This window comes from Zonotrichia albicollis, chromosome 2, assembly GCF_047830755.1.
Source record: "Zonotrichia albicollis isolate bZonAlb1 chromosome 2, bZonAlb1.hap1, whole genome shotgun sequence".
In the NCBI taxonomy this organism is placed as follows: domain Eukaryota; kingdom Metazoa; phylum Chordata; class Aves; order Passeriformes; family Passerellidae; genus Zonotrichia; species Zonotrichia albicollis.
The window spans coordinates 16,433,003-16,451,922 of NC_133820.1; the positions used below are offsets into that span (position 1 = coordinate 16,433,003).

Sequence of the window (18,920 nt, forward strand, 5' to 3'; positions counted from 1 at the left end):
ACCCGGACGTCCGTAACTCTTTGTCTCTATTGTCTCATATTGTCCTAATTCAATTTGTCCAAATTATTATTACTCTAATCATATTACTATTTAATCGTATTACTATTTTTTATAACCATTTTATTACTATTAAACTTTTAAAATTTTAAAAACAAGTGATTGGTGTTTTTCACATCAACCATGCTCTCTCCAGCCTTTATTAGAAGCTGGAGCTGTGGTGGCACTCAGCTGCCATGGCTGCAGTTTGGGACTATTGGGTATTTGGCATTTTCAATGTCATTCACTGCGTAATGACCCCATCAGCACAAAGCCTCTGTGCCACAAATTGACACAAATGGGTTCCTGTAGCACCTTGGCTGACGAAAATCACAACGCTGACCTACTTTTTGCTCCTTCAGAAAAATATTCAGAACTCTGTCTACTTGTTGTGAAAAACTCCAATCACTTGTTTTAAAAATTTTAAAAGTTTAATAGTAATAAAATGGTTACAAAAATAGTAATATAATTGGAGTAATAATAATTTAGACAATTTGGATAAGGACAATATGAGACACTAAATACAAAGAGTTACAGACAGTCCGGGTGCCCCTATCCAGTCAAAATAAGCCTGAAAATGGACACCCATTAAAAGAGGATTAACCCTTAAAAGCAATAGCCTGTTGCATATTCATACACCTCATACATGATGCATAAATTCCATTCAAAAACAGGATTCTGTCTGGTCAGTGTCAGCTTCTTTCTCTGAATCCTGATGGTGTCTTCAGGGCTGAGCACGGCGGGAAGAAGTTCATTTCTTCTGATATTGGAGCAATAAATTCTCTTTTTCTGAAAGATTTAGGTGTCCTGTGGCTGCTGTCTCAGTGCGAGTTCTTTCTTTTGTAAAAGTATCCTACATAGCATAGTTTCTATTTTAACATTTTTTATAACCTAAAACTATATTTAACACTCTGATTAAAATAATTAATACAGCATAACTTTCTAACACAACACATAAAATATTCATTTTAATATTTGCAAAAAGCCAATCATAATAAAATATGCATTTTTCTCATTGATTCAGCACTCCCTGCATGGCAATGTGGCTGTGCAGCGCTGCAGGTGCAGAGGGTGACTCTTCATTCAAGGCTTTTTCTCCCAGGGGCTGTAAATGAGGCCCATGGACACTGACCCAGGTGAGGGGAGCCCTCAGGACAGGAAGGTCCCTCCTTTTGTAGGACCCACATCTCTGTAGGTCCTGCACACTTGTCTTTGGTGCTCACCCCTGTTTCTAAAAATGTTCCATTTTTAGAATTCTAGGCACTTTTTTTCAGGTTAATTTGTGTGGGTGTTTATAACAGTCTACCTAGAGAGACCTCGAGCTCTTCCTGTGAGAAACAGGTACTCACTTTTTATAGTTTAGGAAGGTTTATTAAACATTATCAAAAATACAACAGAAGACTGAATAAAGAAAAAAGGTTATGGTGCTGGGAGCAAAAGATTTTCCCCACCTCTCAGGTAGCTGTTGTTAATTGCTGCCCCTGGGATGTGCAGGATGTCTCTGCTTCAGCCCATGCAACTGAATAACGAGTCTGGACTCTTTACTTTTCGGTCTTGAGGTTGTTTATTAATTCTTTTCTATAAAATTTTCTTTCTGCCCAGCTGAGGTCTGCTCAGCAGGGCAGCCACAGGCACTCTGACCGCCCCTGAGGCGGTGTTGTCCTTTTATACTACAAACTACATATAACATATTTACACTTAATTCCCAATACCTATCACCTATGTTAGACAGTGCACTTCTACTCTAAACCAATCCCAAAGTGCCAACATCACTGCAGAAAGTGGAGAACAAGAAGAAGAAGGAGAAAGGCCAGAAATGCCCAAGTTCCTCCATCTTGTTTCCACAACCCCCATACAAAAAATCCTAAAATCTACATTTTCACCCTGTGATCATTTTGTTCTTAGACTATTCAAACCTCTGTGACTTTCATGTCCTCATACAAAGCTGGCAACTTGCTCCAGGGGTCACAATCAAATCCCCAGGTGTTCTGGGCTGTGTGCCAGGGTCTGTGAGCCCCCTGGCGGGGTCCTCAGCAACTCTGGACACCTGGAGGAGGTCCAACACCCACCATGTGCTCAGCCCCCTCACAATGGAGGTTTTTTCCTTTTTAACCCTTTAACCTCTCCCAAAGTTGTGTTCATCAACCCCTTCTTCACTGTCCAGGGGTGGAGATCTCCTCAAATCTTGATTGGAGATCAGATGTCACCATAGTGACAATCTGACCCTCCCAGATGTCCCAACCCCAGCTGTCCTTGATATCCACGTGAGGGGGTACAACATAACTGTAAATCTATAAAACTTTTCTTAACCTATATACATGATATTTGTCCATTAATTGTGAGAGTCAACCATTGCATTACTCATCTGTCACATTCCTGGATGTAAATCCCCAGAACTGACATCATCCCTTTGGACTGAGTGATGATGGCAGATCCTTAGGTGATGATTATTAGTGCTGTGAGCAGCTAACTCTAATTTATAACCCCACCCCAGTGCTGGCTCAGCCCTTGGGAATTCTGGTTCATAGTTCCTGAGCATGGTTCATGGTTTTGCAGGTGACATCATGCCCAGGGATGATGCTTGGGGCACTTGGTCTGCTCAGCCTGAGGAAGGGGAGGCTGAGGGGAGACCTCACTGCAGTCACAGCTTCTTGTGAGGGGCACAGGAGGGGCAGGCACTGATCTCTGCTCTGTGGGGACACTGACAGGACCCAAGGGAATGGCCTGGAGCTCTGTCAGGGCAGGTTTAGGTTGGATATAGGAAAAAATTCTTCCTCCAGAGGGTGGCTGGGCACTGAGCAGGCTCCCTAGGTTCTGGTCACAGCCCCAGCCTGGCAGAGCTCAGGGAGCGTTTGAACACTCTCAGGCTGTGTTCTGGGGGCTCTCAGCCCCAAGAATCCACTCACAGGGATTCTTGGGGCTGTGCAGGGACAGGAGCTGGACTTGATTTCTGTGGGTCCCTCCCAGCTCAGCATTTTCTGTGATTCTTTGAAACACCCCCAAAGACCTTCAGCACGCTGCTCAGCTCATGCTCATGCTGCAATGGGTATTATTGGGTAACATGGGCAGCATGAATATGGCCCATATCCAAATCATGTTAATGAGTCTGTTAGGCATGGTTTATCAATGACTAATTTTTTAGTGAGGAATAAACTTATTCCTCACTAAAGTGTGCAGGGGTAAATCAAACCTCCAAGGAAGCAGGGAAAAGAGGAAGATTTGTACAGTGGGGGTGGAGAAAGGCTGCAGCAGGTTGCTCAGAAAAGTGAGAAATCCCTGGAGGAGTTCAAGGACAGATTGGATGGGGCGAGGAGCAATGTGACCCAGTTGAAGATGTCCTTGCTCACTGCAGGGGGTTTGGATTAGAGGACCTTTTAAGGTCCCTCCAGATAAACCATTCTATGCCTCTGTGATTCAGTGTCTCCATAATTTTCTCCCTCCTTGCAGCACAGGCCCGTACAGCTGCTCTCCCCTGCTGAGCCCTGAGCACAGTTTGCTGCTGCAGCACTCTCAGGGTCCCTACTTTGCTCCCAGCACAGCTCTCAGAGGCTCCTTATTGAGCTCTCACTCAGCTGAAGCAGGGAAGCACTCGAGCTGCTGTGCTGAGCATTAAACACTCCCAGGAGAAAGCAGCAACACTGAACACCAGGAGTTTCTCTTTTTTCTGGTGAGACACAGCAGCTCCACTTCAGGTTTAGGCCAGGGCTGGGTGCTTTTAGGTTTTTTTTTTATTATTTTATTTTAATTTTTTTAATTTAATTTTTTTTAATTTCATTTCATTTATTTTTTAATACTTTTATTTTTTATTTTTTATTTTATTTATTATTTTATTTTATTTTTAAATTTAATTTAATTTTTTTTTTTATTTTATTTATTATTTTATTATTTGATTTTTAATTTTATTTTATTTATTATTTTTATTTATTTTATTTTATTTTTATTTTTATTTTTTACTTTTAAAAATTATTTATTTATTTATTTTATTTATTTATTTATTTATTTATTAAAATTTTAAATGCATCCTCTGTGCTGCTTTTATTGCTGCAGAGACATTTCCTGAGTGTGACCCGTGGCACCTGCTTGTGGTGAGCACCAGGGCCAGGGAGATGAGAGAGCAGGAGGTGTTTGAGCCAGACCAGCTACCAAAGGCACCCTTCCCTATGTCTAAAGGGAAAATAAAACCCCCAAACCCACAGCTAAATCTATATAAAGGCAAACTCCGAATATTTCCAGCATTCAGAAGGATGGGTGGCCATGTGATGACAGCTGACAAATTCAAGCAGTCACTTGCAAGTGTGAAGAGTAACTAACACAAAAAGTTGAGTGCTGTGTTTCTTTTGGAAGCACTGGTGCCTGCTCCCTCATCAGCAGGTTGCTGACATGCCAAATTTCCTGGGAAACGGAGAAATACACAGCTTTTAAATAGAGACAGTAAAAAAAACAAACCCTCACAAGTTGTTTTGTACTTGTTTTATTACAGTGAAAACCTGTGCAGTGCTAGCCTACAGAGAGAATAAAAGCTACCATAACTTTTCATCAGAAAGGAGTCAATCCCAGATAAAAAACCAGCCTAAGAATCATGGCTGTTGAAAATACAAAGTCTGTGCTGGGACCTCCGTCTGTCATTCCGTTGGAGTAGATCCAAAGTTTCAAAGTTCTCAATGGAAGTTTCTCCTTTAACAAGCTGGGGAGGAAAGGAGGAGAAGCAGATTAAGGGGAATGTTTTCTCTATAAATCACACAAGATGCTAGGAAGAGTTGTGCCTCAATGTAGGACATCTAAAATGGAATTTTTCAGCCATCTCGACTGACCCCCATGCATAGATGTCAATTGCCAATTATGATCCAGATCAGTAAAACCAAATTATGGTGAGTTGTGTGTAGTACAGAACACAGTGTGGCCGAGGCTATTGGTTATTAAATATGCCGAAATGTCAATCCCAACTAAAACAAAGTTAGCTGGGGATCAGAAATTTCTGCAAGTTTCACTCCAGATTTCCAAAGCAAAGCCTTTTATCTCTCATGGTAAGGTGGATGTGAGCGGGGTGGCTGCACCTCTATTCTGGGATTAGCTGGGGTCTTAAACTCACGTTGCCCACACACCCCTGGCTCAGGTGCATCAGCAGCACCCCACTCTCTGTACAAAAAGCTGGGTTTTTTGGGTTTAGCCACCTTTTTGTGCTCACACCCTTAGGATGCTCTGGCTGGCACAGCACACCCAGCCCGGGCAGAGCAGGAACATTGCCACTCTCTGTATAAGATATTTCTTTTGGGTTTAGCCACCTTTTTCTGCTCACACCTTTAGGATTCTCTGTCTGGCACAGCAGAGCAGGCCTGGGCAGGGCGGGGACTGTGCCAGGAACACCCAGAGGGACACGGGGACATCTGCAGGGGGACATTACCTTCCTCCACGACGCGGTGGTAAAAGCACCAGGGGACACCGGCGGGGTGTGGCCTAAAGCAGCAGCCCTTCCTTGTGCAGTCCTTGGCCTTGATGCGAGGGTAGCCACAGTTTATCCTGCTGTAGGGGTCGTTGGGACACACTTTCTTCACTGTAAAGCAAAAAAAATTAAAAAAAAACAAACAAAGGAAGGAAGGAGAATGTGTTAGTCTGTGCTCTGTCTGCCTGGTGACATAATTAAAAATAAAAGACAGGACACAAAGGTGAGGGCACTGGGCAGATGGGATGACCTTCTCTGAAACAATTTCAACCACCAGATTCACCCAAATCCTCACCCAGCCTCCTAAGCAAATTAAATTCCAAAGGGTGATGAATTGCTGCTGTGCCCCAGGGAAAAGAGGAGGCAAAATTCAACCCTGGAAGTGTCTGGCAGCAGCCCATCCTAAATGCAGCAATAGGGTGGGAAGTCCTGTGTGTCCTGCAGGGGTGACACACACACTGGCCTCAGAGCAGGTATGGCCATGAGCTGAGCCCGAGGTAACCCCAGAGCAGCCTGGCCAGCACAGGGAAAGGACCACCCAGCGCTCTCTGCGTGCCAGCTTAGGTTACAGAAAGGAAATAAGTGTTTTAGGAGGAAATCACAGCCCTCCCAGGCACTTAAAGCTAAAATCCCAAGTAAAGAGATTATACCACCCAGCTTGAATATTTCAGTTTTCCTCTCATGGAGCAGTTCTGCTCAGAAAAGCAATTCTATAGAATGCCACCCTACATTGCTGTTGCTCATTTTTCAAGGTTTACAAGAATTGCAGGCAATGCTCAAAAGCAAAACCATTTTTTCCCACTGTAATTCTGATCCCTGTTGACTAATTCCATTTTATATCAGGTTCTTGTGTTGGGTAACATTGCCTTTGCACCCTCATTTCCTTTCATGCTGCTGAAACTGCCCTGAAGTTCTCCTAAGAAGGAGCTGTGCTGTCAGCGCAGCAAATGTAGCTTACACTGAGTTAATTAAAACAGCTAATTACACTCCATTACTTAACAGAGTTATGTAAAACATCCAGCTAATCCTAGAAAGACTAGGAGAGAGCAGCTGTTATCCTCTCTGAGAAAATAATGGTAAAAAATAGAAGCAGGATGCTGACAGGTGTAACCACGCAGCAAACCCACTTAAATAAGTGCTGAGAATCCCTTGCTCTACCCATGAACAAGACCACAAATGACACTGAAATGTCTCTAATCAGCACAGGTTGTTTGATAACTAGAAACCTGAAGGAAGAGGAAATAAATTGTGTGAAGAGGATGAGGCAGGAGTCTGACAGGTAAGCAACGCTCGATTTTGCATTTTGCTGCCACTGGTCCCCTAACAGAGGTTTGTGCCCACTTTTCTTGCCTAAGGAGAAAAGCAGAAGTGCTCCCTGGTTGTACACATTTCTGGGTAATCAAACATGAGGTAAATCAGTGTTTCTGGCAGAGACATTACCTTTCTTTTGTTTGGGGTTGTAGCACCAGGGCACGCTGGGGACTGAGGCGTTGAAGCAGCACCCAATTTTCTTGCACTCTGCTGCTGAGATCCCTGGGTAGCCACAGTTTGTCCTCTCCTTTGGAACCACTTTACACTGGCATTTTGCTGTTCAGAACAGAAGGAGCAAGTTAGAGGTGTCAGTTTGCAGCGGTGTTTATCAAATGCTCACTGGGAGCAATGCTCTTTCCCTAGATGCTTTCCATCTTTTCAGTCCCCCGCTACGACCACAACCTGAATGGTTTAAAAGTTGCTTTTACAACACTACCAACTTTGGTCAGGGGTGTACATCATATTTTGAGAGTCTGTTATCTCACTTGCAGCCAAGCAAGTGGGGTTTGTGATCTTCAAGTTGACCACACCAAATGGGAAATCCCAATAATTTCAAATATTAGGCTATTAAATCTTTGCTGCTTTGCCCATCTCATGTGAAGAGGAAAAGACTTAAAGGTCCAATGGATATTCAAATAGGTGCAAAGATACAAAATCTTTGCAATATTATAAAATACAGGATGATGTGCAAATAGCTGCAGCAATGCTTTTAACATTTTAAGTCATTTGCACAGTCAGCCACAACCCAGAAATTCTGAACCTGTCCTCCAGCTGTCATTGAGTGACTTGCTTTCCTCTTCTGGAGCTATCTACATGACTTGCCTTTAATGAGGAGGAAGATAGACTCCTTCAAAACTGTATTCACGTGGCAAAGCAGCACAAACCAAATGTCAGAAGAAAATTGAGACAAAGCTGGCTCCTGGTCCTGTTCTAGTGACCCCCTCTGTCTTTGCAGTGGGCTCCTGGTTATTCCAACAACACAAGAGTCCAGCAGCAATCTTTCTTTGCTATCCATCTCTCTGATAAAAACTAAAAAGCAAGCTCCACTTTGGGAATAAACAGCAGCACAAAAAGCCATTTTCTGTCTGGGCTGCCCAAGCTGGCAGGCTTTGGTGGGATGAGGGTCCCACACGTACCTGGAGGGCAGCAGCACGTGCAGGTACTTACTTGGAGGTGCACTCCCCTCTGCCAGGGCGCTGAGGGCTATGAGGAGAGTGATGGAGAGGGCACAGACCACCTTGAGATCCATGGCTGTGGCAGAAGGAGAGGAGGAGAGGTGCTGCCTTCCCCGGGAACTGCGGGTTTTATGCGCTCCCCATGTTTGCCCAGCGGGCTCTGATAACATTGTTCCCTCTGAAGCTTCACCCAGAAGGTTGGGTTTTCTTCTGTTTGCTTAGGAAGTGTTGCCATGCCTATTGTGATATCCCAGAGATAAATTTCTGGGCTCCCATGAGCTATTGATCACATATCTGTTACGTGCCTATAGATCCAGATCTATTACGTGATCCCACAATCAAATGGATGCTGCTGGGTGCCTCTGGCTGCCAGAGGCTCTGGCTCTGAGTGCTAAACTTCATTGTGCTCTGATTTCATTGCCTTTAGAGTATTTTAGACCTCTAGGCAGTTTTATTTTCCAGTCACTACATATATTTTCTACTCAGTGTATCTTTTCTGCCTTGGTTTCCACCTGGTTTAAGGTTTTGGTTATGCTGATTCGGGTGAGGAGGGCTGGAGCTCTGATACCTCCAAGCTTCAGGAGAGCACTGTGCACCTGAAAAAATGCATAAACACAGAAAATGGAAGGTGTGGCTGAGAAATACTGAGCACATAAGGCCGCTGTTGGTTTCCACACAAGGGGATTTAGGAAAAAAAGGTAAGAGCAGGGAAAGAAACAAACCCCAAAAGCCCAAGAAGTTCAACAAGAAGAGATGCAAGAGAAGAAATGAGAATTTCTGCATGATCTCAGCCTGTCCCACAGGTGCTATGCCCACCCAGGCATCAGTCCTGAGTGTCCCAGCTACATTTTGGAGTTGCTTTGCCCTGTGCAAGGTCCTGTTCCAGAGGTGCCACCACAACAGGGGCTGTCCCCATCCCCTCTGCCTGATCCCCAGAGCACAGCAGCACTTCCCAACCCATCCAGCACCACCTGCATGTTTTGCTAAAGCCAAACACTGTGTTTGACCTAATGATTTCCTGATTGCTTTTCTCCTGGTTTCAAAGGTGGTCTCCCAGGCAGCCTTTGGGTTGTTTTGGCACAACAGGCCTTGGGACTTGGACTGCTGAAGGCTTTCATCTTCCTTTTGGGCAATTTCCTACCATTTACTGTAATATTTCTTAACTTCTAGCTGCTTGTCAGCTCTTAAAAGCAATCAGAGCAGGGCCAGGGAGGGAGGAGAAGCAGTGAGATGGTGGAACCATCTCCCCACAGGAGGGACCTGCAGTCACTTTTCCTATGGGAAAACCACAAGGTGACCCTTCCTGTCCATCACCAAAATAAAGAGATTCAGTGCACTTTTTGCATCTTTGACAGATTTGTGTCTTCTTGCTTTTGAATATTATATAAGAATTAGTTTTGTGCATCTTTCCATTACAAAGCTTGAAGTGAGAACTTTCAGCTTCTTATGGTTGTGTTTTGGAGGAAGTTTTTGTTGAAAAGTATTTCCAACAAAATGGAAGGGATTTTGTCCTACAAGGGAAAAAAAATAATAGGGTTCTTTTTCCTAAAGGTGAACTTATTCAATATGTTATGAACTCTATTTATATCCATCCCTATTTAAGACATGGGAGGCATTTCTTGTTGACAGACACAATTGATAAATCAGGTATTTTGTATTAATTGTAAATTGGGTATTTTGTGTATCCTTCATGTCACAAGAGCCCAGGCTGCTGGCAGAAGAGGAAGATGGAGAAGAAGAGGGAAATGGAGCAGAAGGAGCAGAAGAGGGAGATGAAGCAGAAGGGGAAGAAAAAGGAGGTGGAGCAGAAGGGGCAGAAGAGGCAGCCGGAGCTGCTGCAGCTCCATCACTCAGCAGCTCAAATCACACTTTCACCTCCATCACTCAGAGAAAATGCACTGAAAACTTCAAAATCCAGTTTTGCCCTGATGTGCAGAGGTCCACCATGATGCCTTGTGCAGAGAAATCACGGGGAGCTTTTCCAGAGCCTGGAGATGGGCAGTGAGGGTGGCTGCAGGAGGAAAGCAGCGATCCTGATCCCCAAGGAGGACCATGGCATTCTCAGTAGATTATCAGCCCATCGTGTGAGTCAGCTGAAACTGCAGATAAGTTTGTTGCCCCTGCTTCTTTCTGGACATTAATTAAGGCCTTATCTGCTGGCTGTCACCCCTTGGGCCTGATCCCAGCTGGGGGCACAAAGGCAAATCTGGCCCCGAGCTCCCGCTGCGGAAAGAGCGTTCGATTGGCATCTCAGAGCAAACACAGCACAGGGAATGGGCTGCCTGCTCCCTGCCAGGGGATTACTTAAAGATCTTTAATATGTTTATATAGCAAAGCCTTGAAAATTATCTGGGGTTTCCCTGTAAATGTGTTTCCTTCTGAGAGGCCGGCACCTGCCTAAAACTTTCGGTAACTCTGTGATGGAGCTCAGGCTCTGCAGGTGCCAGGAGGGGTTTGGAGGGCTCCTTCCTCCTCTCCAGGCTCCTTCCTCCTCTCCAGCCTCCGTGTCCTCCTGTCAAAACCCAAAACATTCCTCTGGCTACCCTAGAAGACTCAAATCCCTAGCAGGAAGCTCAAAGACCTTAGCACAAAGACACCTGTGCCTTTAATTTTAACCCATGGAAACAATTACCAGGTTTGTGTGAAGAGTTACAAACCACAAAAGTTTGAATAGAATGTTAGTGAATTTATCACAATGTAAAAATGTAGAATTTTGGAGTTTTTGAATGGAGGTTCAAGAAGCAAAATAAAAGAATCTGTGCCCTGTCTTTTCTTCTTCTTCTTCTTCTTGTCCTTCATCTTCTGCTGTGATGGTGACACTTTTAGATTAGTTTTAAGTAGAGACAGACTGTCTAACATTAGTAATAAGTATCAGAAAATTATTGTAAATAAAGTACATGTAGTTTTTAGTATAAAAAGCTAACACCACCCCAAGGGCGGTCACTGTGCCTCAACTCAACCTGCTGGACAGACCTCAGCAAGTCAAAAAAAAAAGTATTGGATAACAAAAAATAAACAACCTTAAAAACCAAAGCTGAAGAGTCTCAACTTCTTCAGCCACAGAGATGAGAAAAAAGACTCTTTAATACCTTGAAAGACATTCCAGTAACACCAAACCCGAGATCCTCCCTCCTCATCCTCCCCGGGTCCCTTTCAGCTGGACTGGGGTGAAATTTCCTTCCCAGCAAGGAGAAACCACAGCTGGATCTTGCCGTGGATTGGTGGCACCCTGCAACACTTTATTCTCCTAATCCAGAATTTTTGAAGGACAAGGGTAATTTTTTTTCTATCTCTTTTCACTTAAAATAACAAGCAAACAGTGTAACTTTGATTTTCATCCTAAAGGGAGTGTTTTGCCCTGAAGGGAATTTCCTTTTGTGGTAACACTCAGTTTGGATGCTGACATGAAGAAATCTGTCACTGGACCAACATCACTGCTGATCAGCCCACAAAGTGAATCTCAAGTTTTTAGTGTTCTCTAAAATAAATCATCATAACAGAGAAAAAATTAGTGGCAAAGGAGAGGGATGTGTGCAATTTGCCCCTTCCAGCTGTGTGAGGCACAGAAAATATTGAGCTGGCACAGGAAATTCCTCAAACCAGGACAGTATCTATATCAGATAACACTAAGGGGTCAAAAAACAAACAGAGAAAACCCTACATCTTCATTTTGGAAATGGACAATTCAAAATAACCCCTGAGATCCCTGGCTTTGATAAAGATCCCTGCCACAGATGTGTTCATGCAGTTGTCAAAATCAGCTTGAACTTTGTGAGTTCAAACTCCTTCAGGGGAATTTTCTTCAATGAAAATGTCATTCCTGCAAACCACAGCCAGTGCTGGAAGAGGACTTTTGTCGCATTTCTGTGGCAAACATCCTTGCCCAAGGTGAAAAGAAAGATTTAATTACTGAAGTGAATCAAATGTGTAACTCAGAGCTGAGTCAGATCTAAAAGCCTGAATTTCAGCATCCAATACACTGCAAAAAAATCTGATTGTGACTGCAAAGCCTAGAGCCAGCTCAGAAATACTGATCTGAGCCAGTGATTTTCCCTAATGCCTCTGGGATCTTGAGGCAGTCCATGATCTCAGCATTGCCATCATTTTGTGTGAGCACCAAAATAACTCCAGAGAATCCTTATCATTCCTGAAATGAGGTGGGGACCAGCCTGTGGAGAAGAGGACACACTGGCTGGAGCCAGCAGAGCAGGGAAATGTGTATTTTGTTTATTTTCTAGACCACATCAGATCTGCAGTGACCCAAAGAAGGAAAGAAACTCCTAAAAAATGCAGATCTGGTTCAAAATGTGTCCTCTGAAAGGTCTTGTTATGATAATGGTTATGATGCATTCCAGTTTACCATCCCACAGGCAATGAGGGAGTCCAAATCCTGACCTCCTACCCATCTAAAAAAGGAAAAATAAATCAAGAAGACTTATTAAATTGGGCTTAAAGGAGGAGTAAAATATGTGAGATGCTGGCAAACAGGAGGGTGCTGTTGAAAGACACAATCTGAAAATCTCAGTAAATATTTACCATTGAACAAAAAAAAAAAGAGAAGGATGTCCTCAGGCACACATATAGACCCAGAATAATTAAATGAGAGATTAAAGGAAGCTACTAGAAGAAAAAAAAACCTTTTTTTCCAAGTGAAATAAAGAAATTAGAAAAAAATACTTCAGGGAAGTAAATTCAGAAAGAGGTAAACAAGTAATTTCAGAGAGGAGACAAAGGTCAGCAATCACAGGAGAGAGGAGAGGATTTTTGCTCAACATACTCATAAATGATCAGGAAAGCTTGGTGAATAATGAAGCAATGAATATGCTGATGATTCAGAATTATTTTTCATATTTTTTTAAAGTCCAGCTAGCTGAACAGTGGTGGAAATATTTTACAAGATTGACTGGGTGATAAATGGTAAACGAAATAAAAAGTAAAGTGCACAGAGGAAGAGTAACCAAAGTAAATAATCACCAAGATGGGCTGCAAATTAGCTGCTGTCACTCACACAGCTTCCCATCACTGTGCCAGCTGAATATTCAAAGTGAAAAAAAAGGCAAATTGCTTTCAGCAGTTATTAGGAAAGGAGTACAAAGGAGAAAACACAATTCTGGTTCTGTCCCAGTCCCTCTGTGTCGTTCTGGCTGCCCTGGGTTAAAAAGGAGAAAGTGTAATTAGAAGAGATGCTGAGAAAAGCCCTCTGGCTCTTGAGAGCAATGAGCTATGGAAGAATGTTTTGAAGAGAGTAAGGATCTTAGAAACAAAATCATCCCAGGCCAGATGGGGGAATTTTCTCCTGGATTAAAACAAGCAGAGGGCAGGATGGTTTTCACTGCAGGGAGAGGTCATGAGGGGGCTCCTGCAGAGAGCTATGCTGGGACCTTTGCAGCATAACAGGCTCAAAACCATCTGAAAGAGGAGGTGAGAGGGCAAAATCTGTTGGTGACACAGAATTTCAGTGGCAGTGAAAATATGGGGCAGCTGCTTCAATGGATTGTGCAAAATGGAATGACTGCAGGGTTGGATGTGTGTGAAACAACTGCTCACTTTGAAAATTTAAAAAGGTTTATTAAACCTTGACAAAAATACAAAAAAGGACTACATAAAGAAAAAGCTGCAGCACTGGGAACTGCCCCTCATGCACACCACATCCCCAGTTCATCTTCAAGGTGGATGCTCAGGCTTTTATACCCCTGGAGTTGCATCAGCCAGCCCTGGCCCCTCCCAAAGTCTATCAGTCAGCTCTTCTGTGCCATTTATCAGTGCAAACTGCTTTCTTGTCACTGGATTGGAGCTCAGCTGTTGCCATGCCTCACCCCCTGAGCACCCCCAAGCTTTTCCATTCCCAGCTGCCCCATGCAAGGGACACCTGTGCAGCTTCTTTGTACCTGTCCTGGACAGCCCAGGCTGTGTGATGGCAACAATACAGGGGGAAAGGGAACTGTGGGGAGAACAGAGGGCATCTAAACTACAATAACATAACTATACATCACTAAAGCTTTTCTTAATATTCACACAACAGTTATCTTTTAATTGCGAGAGCCAATCATCTCATTGTCCATCTATAACAGGTGGCACATGAGGAAACACATCTGGAAATGTGGAGTGATGCATACCTGGGAAAGGAGCAATCCCACCTTTTTAGCTCCAACAAGGGACCCTGAGGTGGCTGCGACCACTGAGTGGGACCATGTTCACAGGGGTCTCAGGATGAGGGAAAAGATGAGGATCTGACTCCATGTTTCACAAGGCTGATTTATTATTTTATTATATATATTATATTAAAACTATACTAAAAGAATAGAAAAAAGCATTTCATCAGAAGGCCAGCTAAGAATAGAATAAGAAGGAATGATAACAAAGGCTTGTGGTTTGGGGTCTCTGTCCGAGTCAGCTCGCTGTGATTGGTCATTAATTAGAAACAACCACATGAGACCAATCACAGATGCACCTGTTGCATTCTACAGCAGCAGATAATCATTCTTTACATTTTGTTCCTGAGGCCTCTCAGGAGAAAAAACCCTAAGGAAAGGATTTTTCATAAAAGACACTGAGGTTCCTGTGGGTGCAGGCTGAGGATGGCAGGAGCATATGGAGGGTAACAGAGAGTTTGGAGCAAACAGCAGCTCAGTGCTTAGCAACCATGACAAAAGCAAATGACAGATTAACAATCCTTAGGCAAGGAATTGAGAATCACAAATTTACAAAGTTTTTTCCATTTTATAAACCCACTCTGTACCTCCTTTTTCATGCTGTGCTCTCAATCTCCAGCCTGTAAAAGGTCCCTGTAAAAGGGGACAGCAGTGTGGGACAGCATGCCCATCAGGAATATTTGTGTAAAACAGGTCTCTCCAGGTCCAGACAGGTCACAGGAGGCTCAGCTCATGGTCTCATCTAACATAAAAGTCTCAGTGGTAAGTTAGAAGCACATGAAGGGAGGTGGCTCATCACCTAGCACAGGGATATGATGCAATTCAGCTGTGGATGCTAAAAATTCCGACAAGTCTGAAAAGCACCTGGCTGAATTCATTGAACAAATATTGTTTGGGGCTGTTAAATCCCCCAACTGCACATCTATCTCAGGAAATGTCTAAGCTACAAATCCTTGGAGGTTGGAAGGGTATTTTTGGGAAAGTATCATTGCCTGTGGCTGGCTGGACTTGAGCAAAAGTTACTCATCCTCTCTCAGAATAAAACAACCAGAAATCATTCAATAAAAATATTAAAATGAATATTATGTGTGTTCTGTTAGGAAGTTATGCTGTATTAATTTTCTTAAGTAGTGTGTTAAATATAGTTTTAGGTTATAACTTAATGTTAAAATAGAAACTATGCTATGTAGGATACTTTTTTTAAAGAAAGGACTTGCACTGAGATAGCAGCCACAGGACACCTAAATCTTTCAGAGAAAAATGAATTTATTAGATTTGCTCTCTTATCAGAAGAAACAAACTTCTTCCCACCTCACTCAGCCCTGAAGACGACGTCAGAATTCAGAAGAAGAAACTGACACTAACCAGACAGAATTCTGTGTTTGAATGGAATTTATGCATCATGTATAAGGTGTATGAATATGCAACAGGCTATTGCTTTTAAGGGTTAATCCTCTGTTAATGTGGGTCCTTTTTAAGGCTTATTTTGCCCAGAAAAAGGTACCCGGACTGTCCATAACCCTTTGTTTCTATTGTCTCATATTGTCCTAATCCAAATTGTCAAAAAAAAAAAAAAGAATAAAATTATTATTATATTATTATTATATTATAATTGTCCAAATTATTATTATTATCTAATTATGTTACTATTTTTGTAACCATTTTATTACTATTAAACTTTTAAAATTTTAAAAACAAGTGATTGGCATTTTTCTCACATCACTTTAGCACAATTCATTCATTAATGTCAGAGAAATTAGCAGAGTAAACAGGAGCAGCCAGGGGTCAGCAGCCACTCACCCTGCAAGTTAAAAGGAAATGTTACCCCTTTTGTTTACTGGCAATTTCTTAGAGCAGATTGAGAGCTCTGGGTTTCACCTCACATGTCAAGGACTAAATATTATTTGGGACACATGAGATACTGAAAAAGAAAAAAAAAATCCATGGCTCTCATTTGCTACTATGGGAACAACGATCAAAACTTTGAAATCCAGGCAATGCAGGCAAAGGGCTGCAAGGTTACTTCTGACACAAATAGCCAAAGAGATAAATACAAAAGAGAAATGCCTGAAATAGGAGAAGCAGGAGACATAGGAAATAATAAGTGAGCCTAAGACCCTGTGTGGGAGGAAAAGGTCATTTCAGAGAAGTTTTGCCCTGGTGGTTTCAAAAGTGGGCAGCAAAAAGATCTTGCTTGAGCTGCTGGTGGTGAGGACTGGAAAGGCTGAAAGGGATGTGCAGTGTGACAGGGTCTGTGACAGAATTGGGGTCAGAAAGTGACCTGGGCTGGCCCAGCTGAGCTGATAGCAAAAAATTACCTATAGAGCTGGCAGAGTGCAGTTGAGATTATTACTGTTTTTAGCAAGTTTCACTTACTGCTCTTTTCATTGATGGCTGTGAGGGGAGGAAACATTGGCTAGGAGGTGTTTTTCTGCATCAATTTAATGTGGTTAAAATAGAGGGAGAAATATTAAGTTCCAGTGTTAACAAGAGTTGATATATGATGATTAGTGGGAGGGCTACTTCAGGGGAAAACTGTGCCTCTCTTCAGTTCAATTCTTCAAGGGATTTAACAAAATAATGATAGAGAAAAGCAGAAAGTAGAAAGAAGAAAAGCAGAAATTTCAACAGAAAAAAGAAAGCCTAGCTACAAAATTCCTTTGAAATCCTCACTTTAAAGATTTTAAAGAGACTGGGCATAAAAAATGAACTGTAAAGTTCTGGCAAGAATCAGAAAAGGAAAAAAATCTCTCGAGACAGGAAAATCCTAACAAGAACGTCTTATTTTACTGTGGTTTTTTTCACAAAAAGTTACAGCAGGTGAGAGCATTGCAGCAGGCAGGAGCACTCTGGGGGTTTCCAGCTGGGATGAAGGATGCCCCAGCACAGGAAAGGGCACCTGAGGCTGCCCTGGCTGTGTCCTGCTTACCTGGAGTGACCCCAGGAAAGGAAAAGTGCTGCAGCCACTCTGATCTGCAGCTGAGGAGCAAGGGCTGGACCAAATGCACCCAGCAGGATCCAAATTTGGCTGCTAGAGCTGGCTGGGGTCTCTCCAACACAAAGTTTTGTCAGGATGAGCGGATTGAGGCAGAAATTGTTGCCTGCAAGGATTGTGCTGGCAGAAGAGTCCTTCTCCACCTGAAGGTTTTGGGTTAGGGCAAACAAGAGGGGTCCTTGTCACCTCAACAAAAAACCATTTGCAACAGTTCCTGGGAGGGAAAATCCATCTGGGCCTTTAGGGACACCAAAAATATCCCAGCCGGTTCATGAATTCCGGTTCATGAGTCTGGAGCAGCCAGAAGCTGGAGGACACCTGAAGGGGGCCATTCCCCTCTTGCTGTGGCCAAAAGGGTGTCCAGGGCCCAAGGCAGCACAGCTTTGCCTTTCCACACTTGTGTAAGAGCTGAAATGAGGGATGCAGGACTCCATGCAGCTCTCCAAAATGCAGCTTATTCCATCCAAGAGGTTACAGCAGCCCAGGGTTGTGGGTGACAGAGCTGTGCCTACAGCTGTCAGCTCCAGCTGCAGGCAGGCCTGGAGACCCTTTGGGTTCAGTTACAATGCATTATTTACTTTTCTTTGCTGAGCATCTTCATACAGTAGAACCAATCTATACCTTAACTTTTCTCTATAGCCCATCATAACTACTGTAATTACCATATTCATGTCACTGTTCTCCAATCACTAAAAGTTAGTACATTACAGTTTAAGCTAGAAGTTGTTTTTCAGTTTTCTTGCAGTGGAAAATTCTGAGACCTTTTTTCTACTTGCAACATGGGCAGGCTTGTTTGCCTGTGCTCTCTTTCTGCTTGGTAAAAATATCTTCTTGTTTGAGGTGGGTTTATCCTTTGCTCTAAGCCATAAAACCCCTTCTAACCAACACACCCTTTGCCTCCTTGGTTATCCAGTCAGACTGGCTCAGCAATTCTTTTCCTCTATGTCAAAACTTGCTTCCATCTCTATTCCTTCATCAGATTCTACATTTAAAAATCTTTCTGCTAAGCACCCATATCTGTGAGACTTTCTTGTCAAACTTTCATCCTTCCCAACAACTTGCCAAGATGTGGCACTGCCTCAACCTTCCCCACTCTCATATGAAGTCCTATTTCAGATTTTCAGGGCAAAGTGAAAGCCAGAAAACCTCTTAGACAGTGAGAACACAAAGCTAGTTTGGTGCAAACAGCAGAGCAATCAAAGGTTGATGATGAAAGATTTTGTTCACATTTTCTCTATATGTTAAACAGACAATGCAGCAGCCCAAGAAGGCTCTCATGTTGGATCACTGGGTTAAATCTGTCATTTGTAGGACAATAAAATGAATTGAAACATATTCAATATGAATTCAAACATATTTCTGTCCACAGCAGCAAAACAGCAATTAATCCATGCCCATAAATACATGGGGGAAATGCTAATACTGCAGTAAACCAAGCAGCTTCCCTCTCTAACACATTTTGCTTTTCATAAATGAGACCTGAATTCTCAATGTCTCTCCGCTAATGAGAAAATTCTTAAAACCTAATTAAAAGGTCTCTATTCAATGAGCTGAGGAGAATTTATAGCAGTGGAACTGCCTGTGTCAGACAGATATGCTACTGATAGTCCTGAGGGAGCTGATGATGAAGGGCTGCAAGTCAGAATGGAGAGGAAAAGGAACTGGGAGAGCAAAAAATAACTGGGCAGCAGGCTGGGCATGTGTAGCCATGATATTTTCCTCCTGAGAAGCTAAGAAGCCTCAGGAACAAAATGTGAACATTGATTATCTGCTGCTGTGGAATGCAACAGGTGCATCTGTGGTTGGTCTTA

The 18,920-nt window shown here is 42.9% G+C and overlaps 1 protein-coding gene across 1 annotated transcript; it reads right to left on the reverse strand.

The window, feature by feature from the left end:
* Nucleotides 1-4,712: 4,712 nt before the first annotated feature.
* Nucleotides 4,713-8,132, reverse strand: LOC102066856 (uncharacterized). The gene is made up of 4 exons (XM_005488979.2): nt 7,955-8,132; nt 6,917-7,063; nt 5,438-5,587; nt 4,713-4,720 (listed from the first exon to the last, which is right to left on the reverse strand). Exons 1-4 carry the CDS (start codon nt 8,130-8,132, stop codon nt 4,713-4,715), a joined length of 483 nt encoding a protein of 160 aa, XP_005489036.2.
* Between the last annotated feature and the right edge of the window lie 10,788 nt (nt 8,133-18,920).

Coding starts and splice junctions, on each gene's coding strand:
- LOC102066856 (XM_005488979.2), bottom strand. CDS start 8,132: ATGTTATCAGAGCCCGCTGGGCAAACATGGGGAGCGCATAAAACCCGC. Junction 7,064..7,954: donor AGAGGGGAGTGCACCTCCAA/GTAAGTACCTGC, acceptor TGTTCTGAACAG/CAAAATGCCAGTGTAAAGTG. Junction 5,588..6,916: donor CAACCCCAAACAAAAGAAAG/GTAATGTCTCTG, acceptor TTTGCTTTACAG/TGAAGAAAGTGTGTCCCAAC.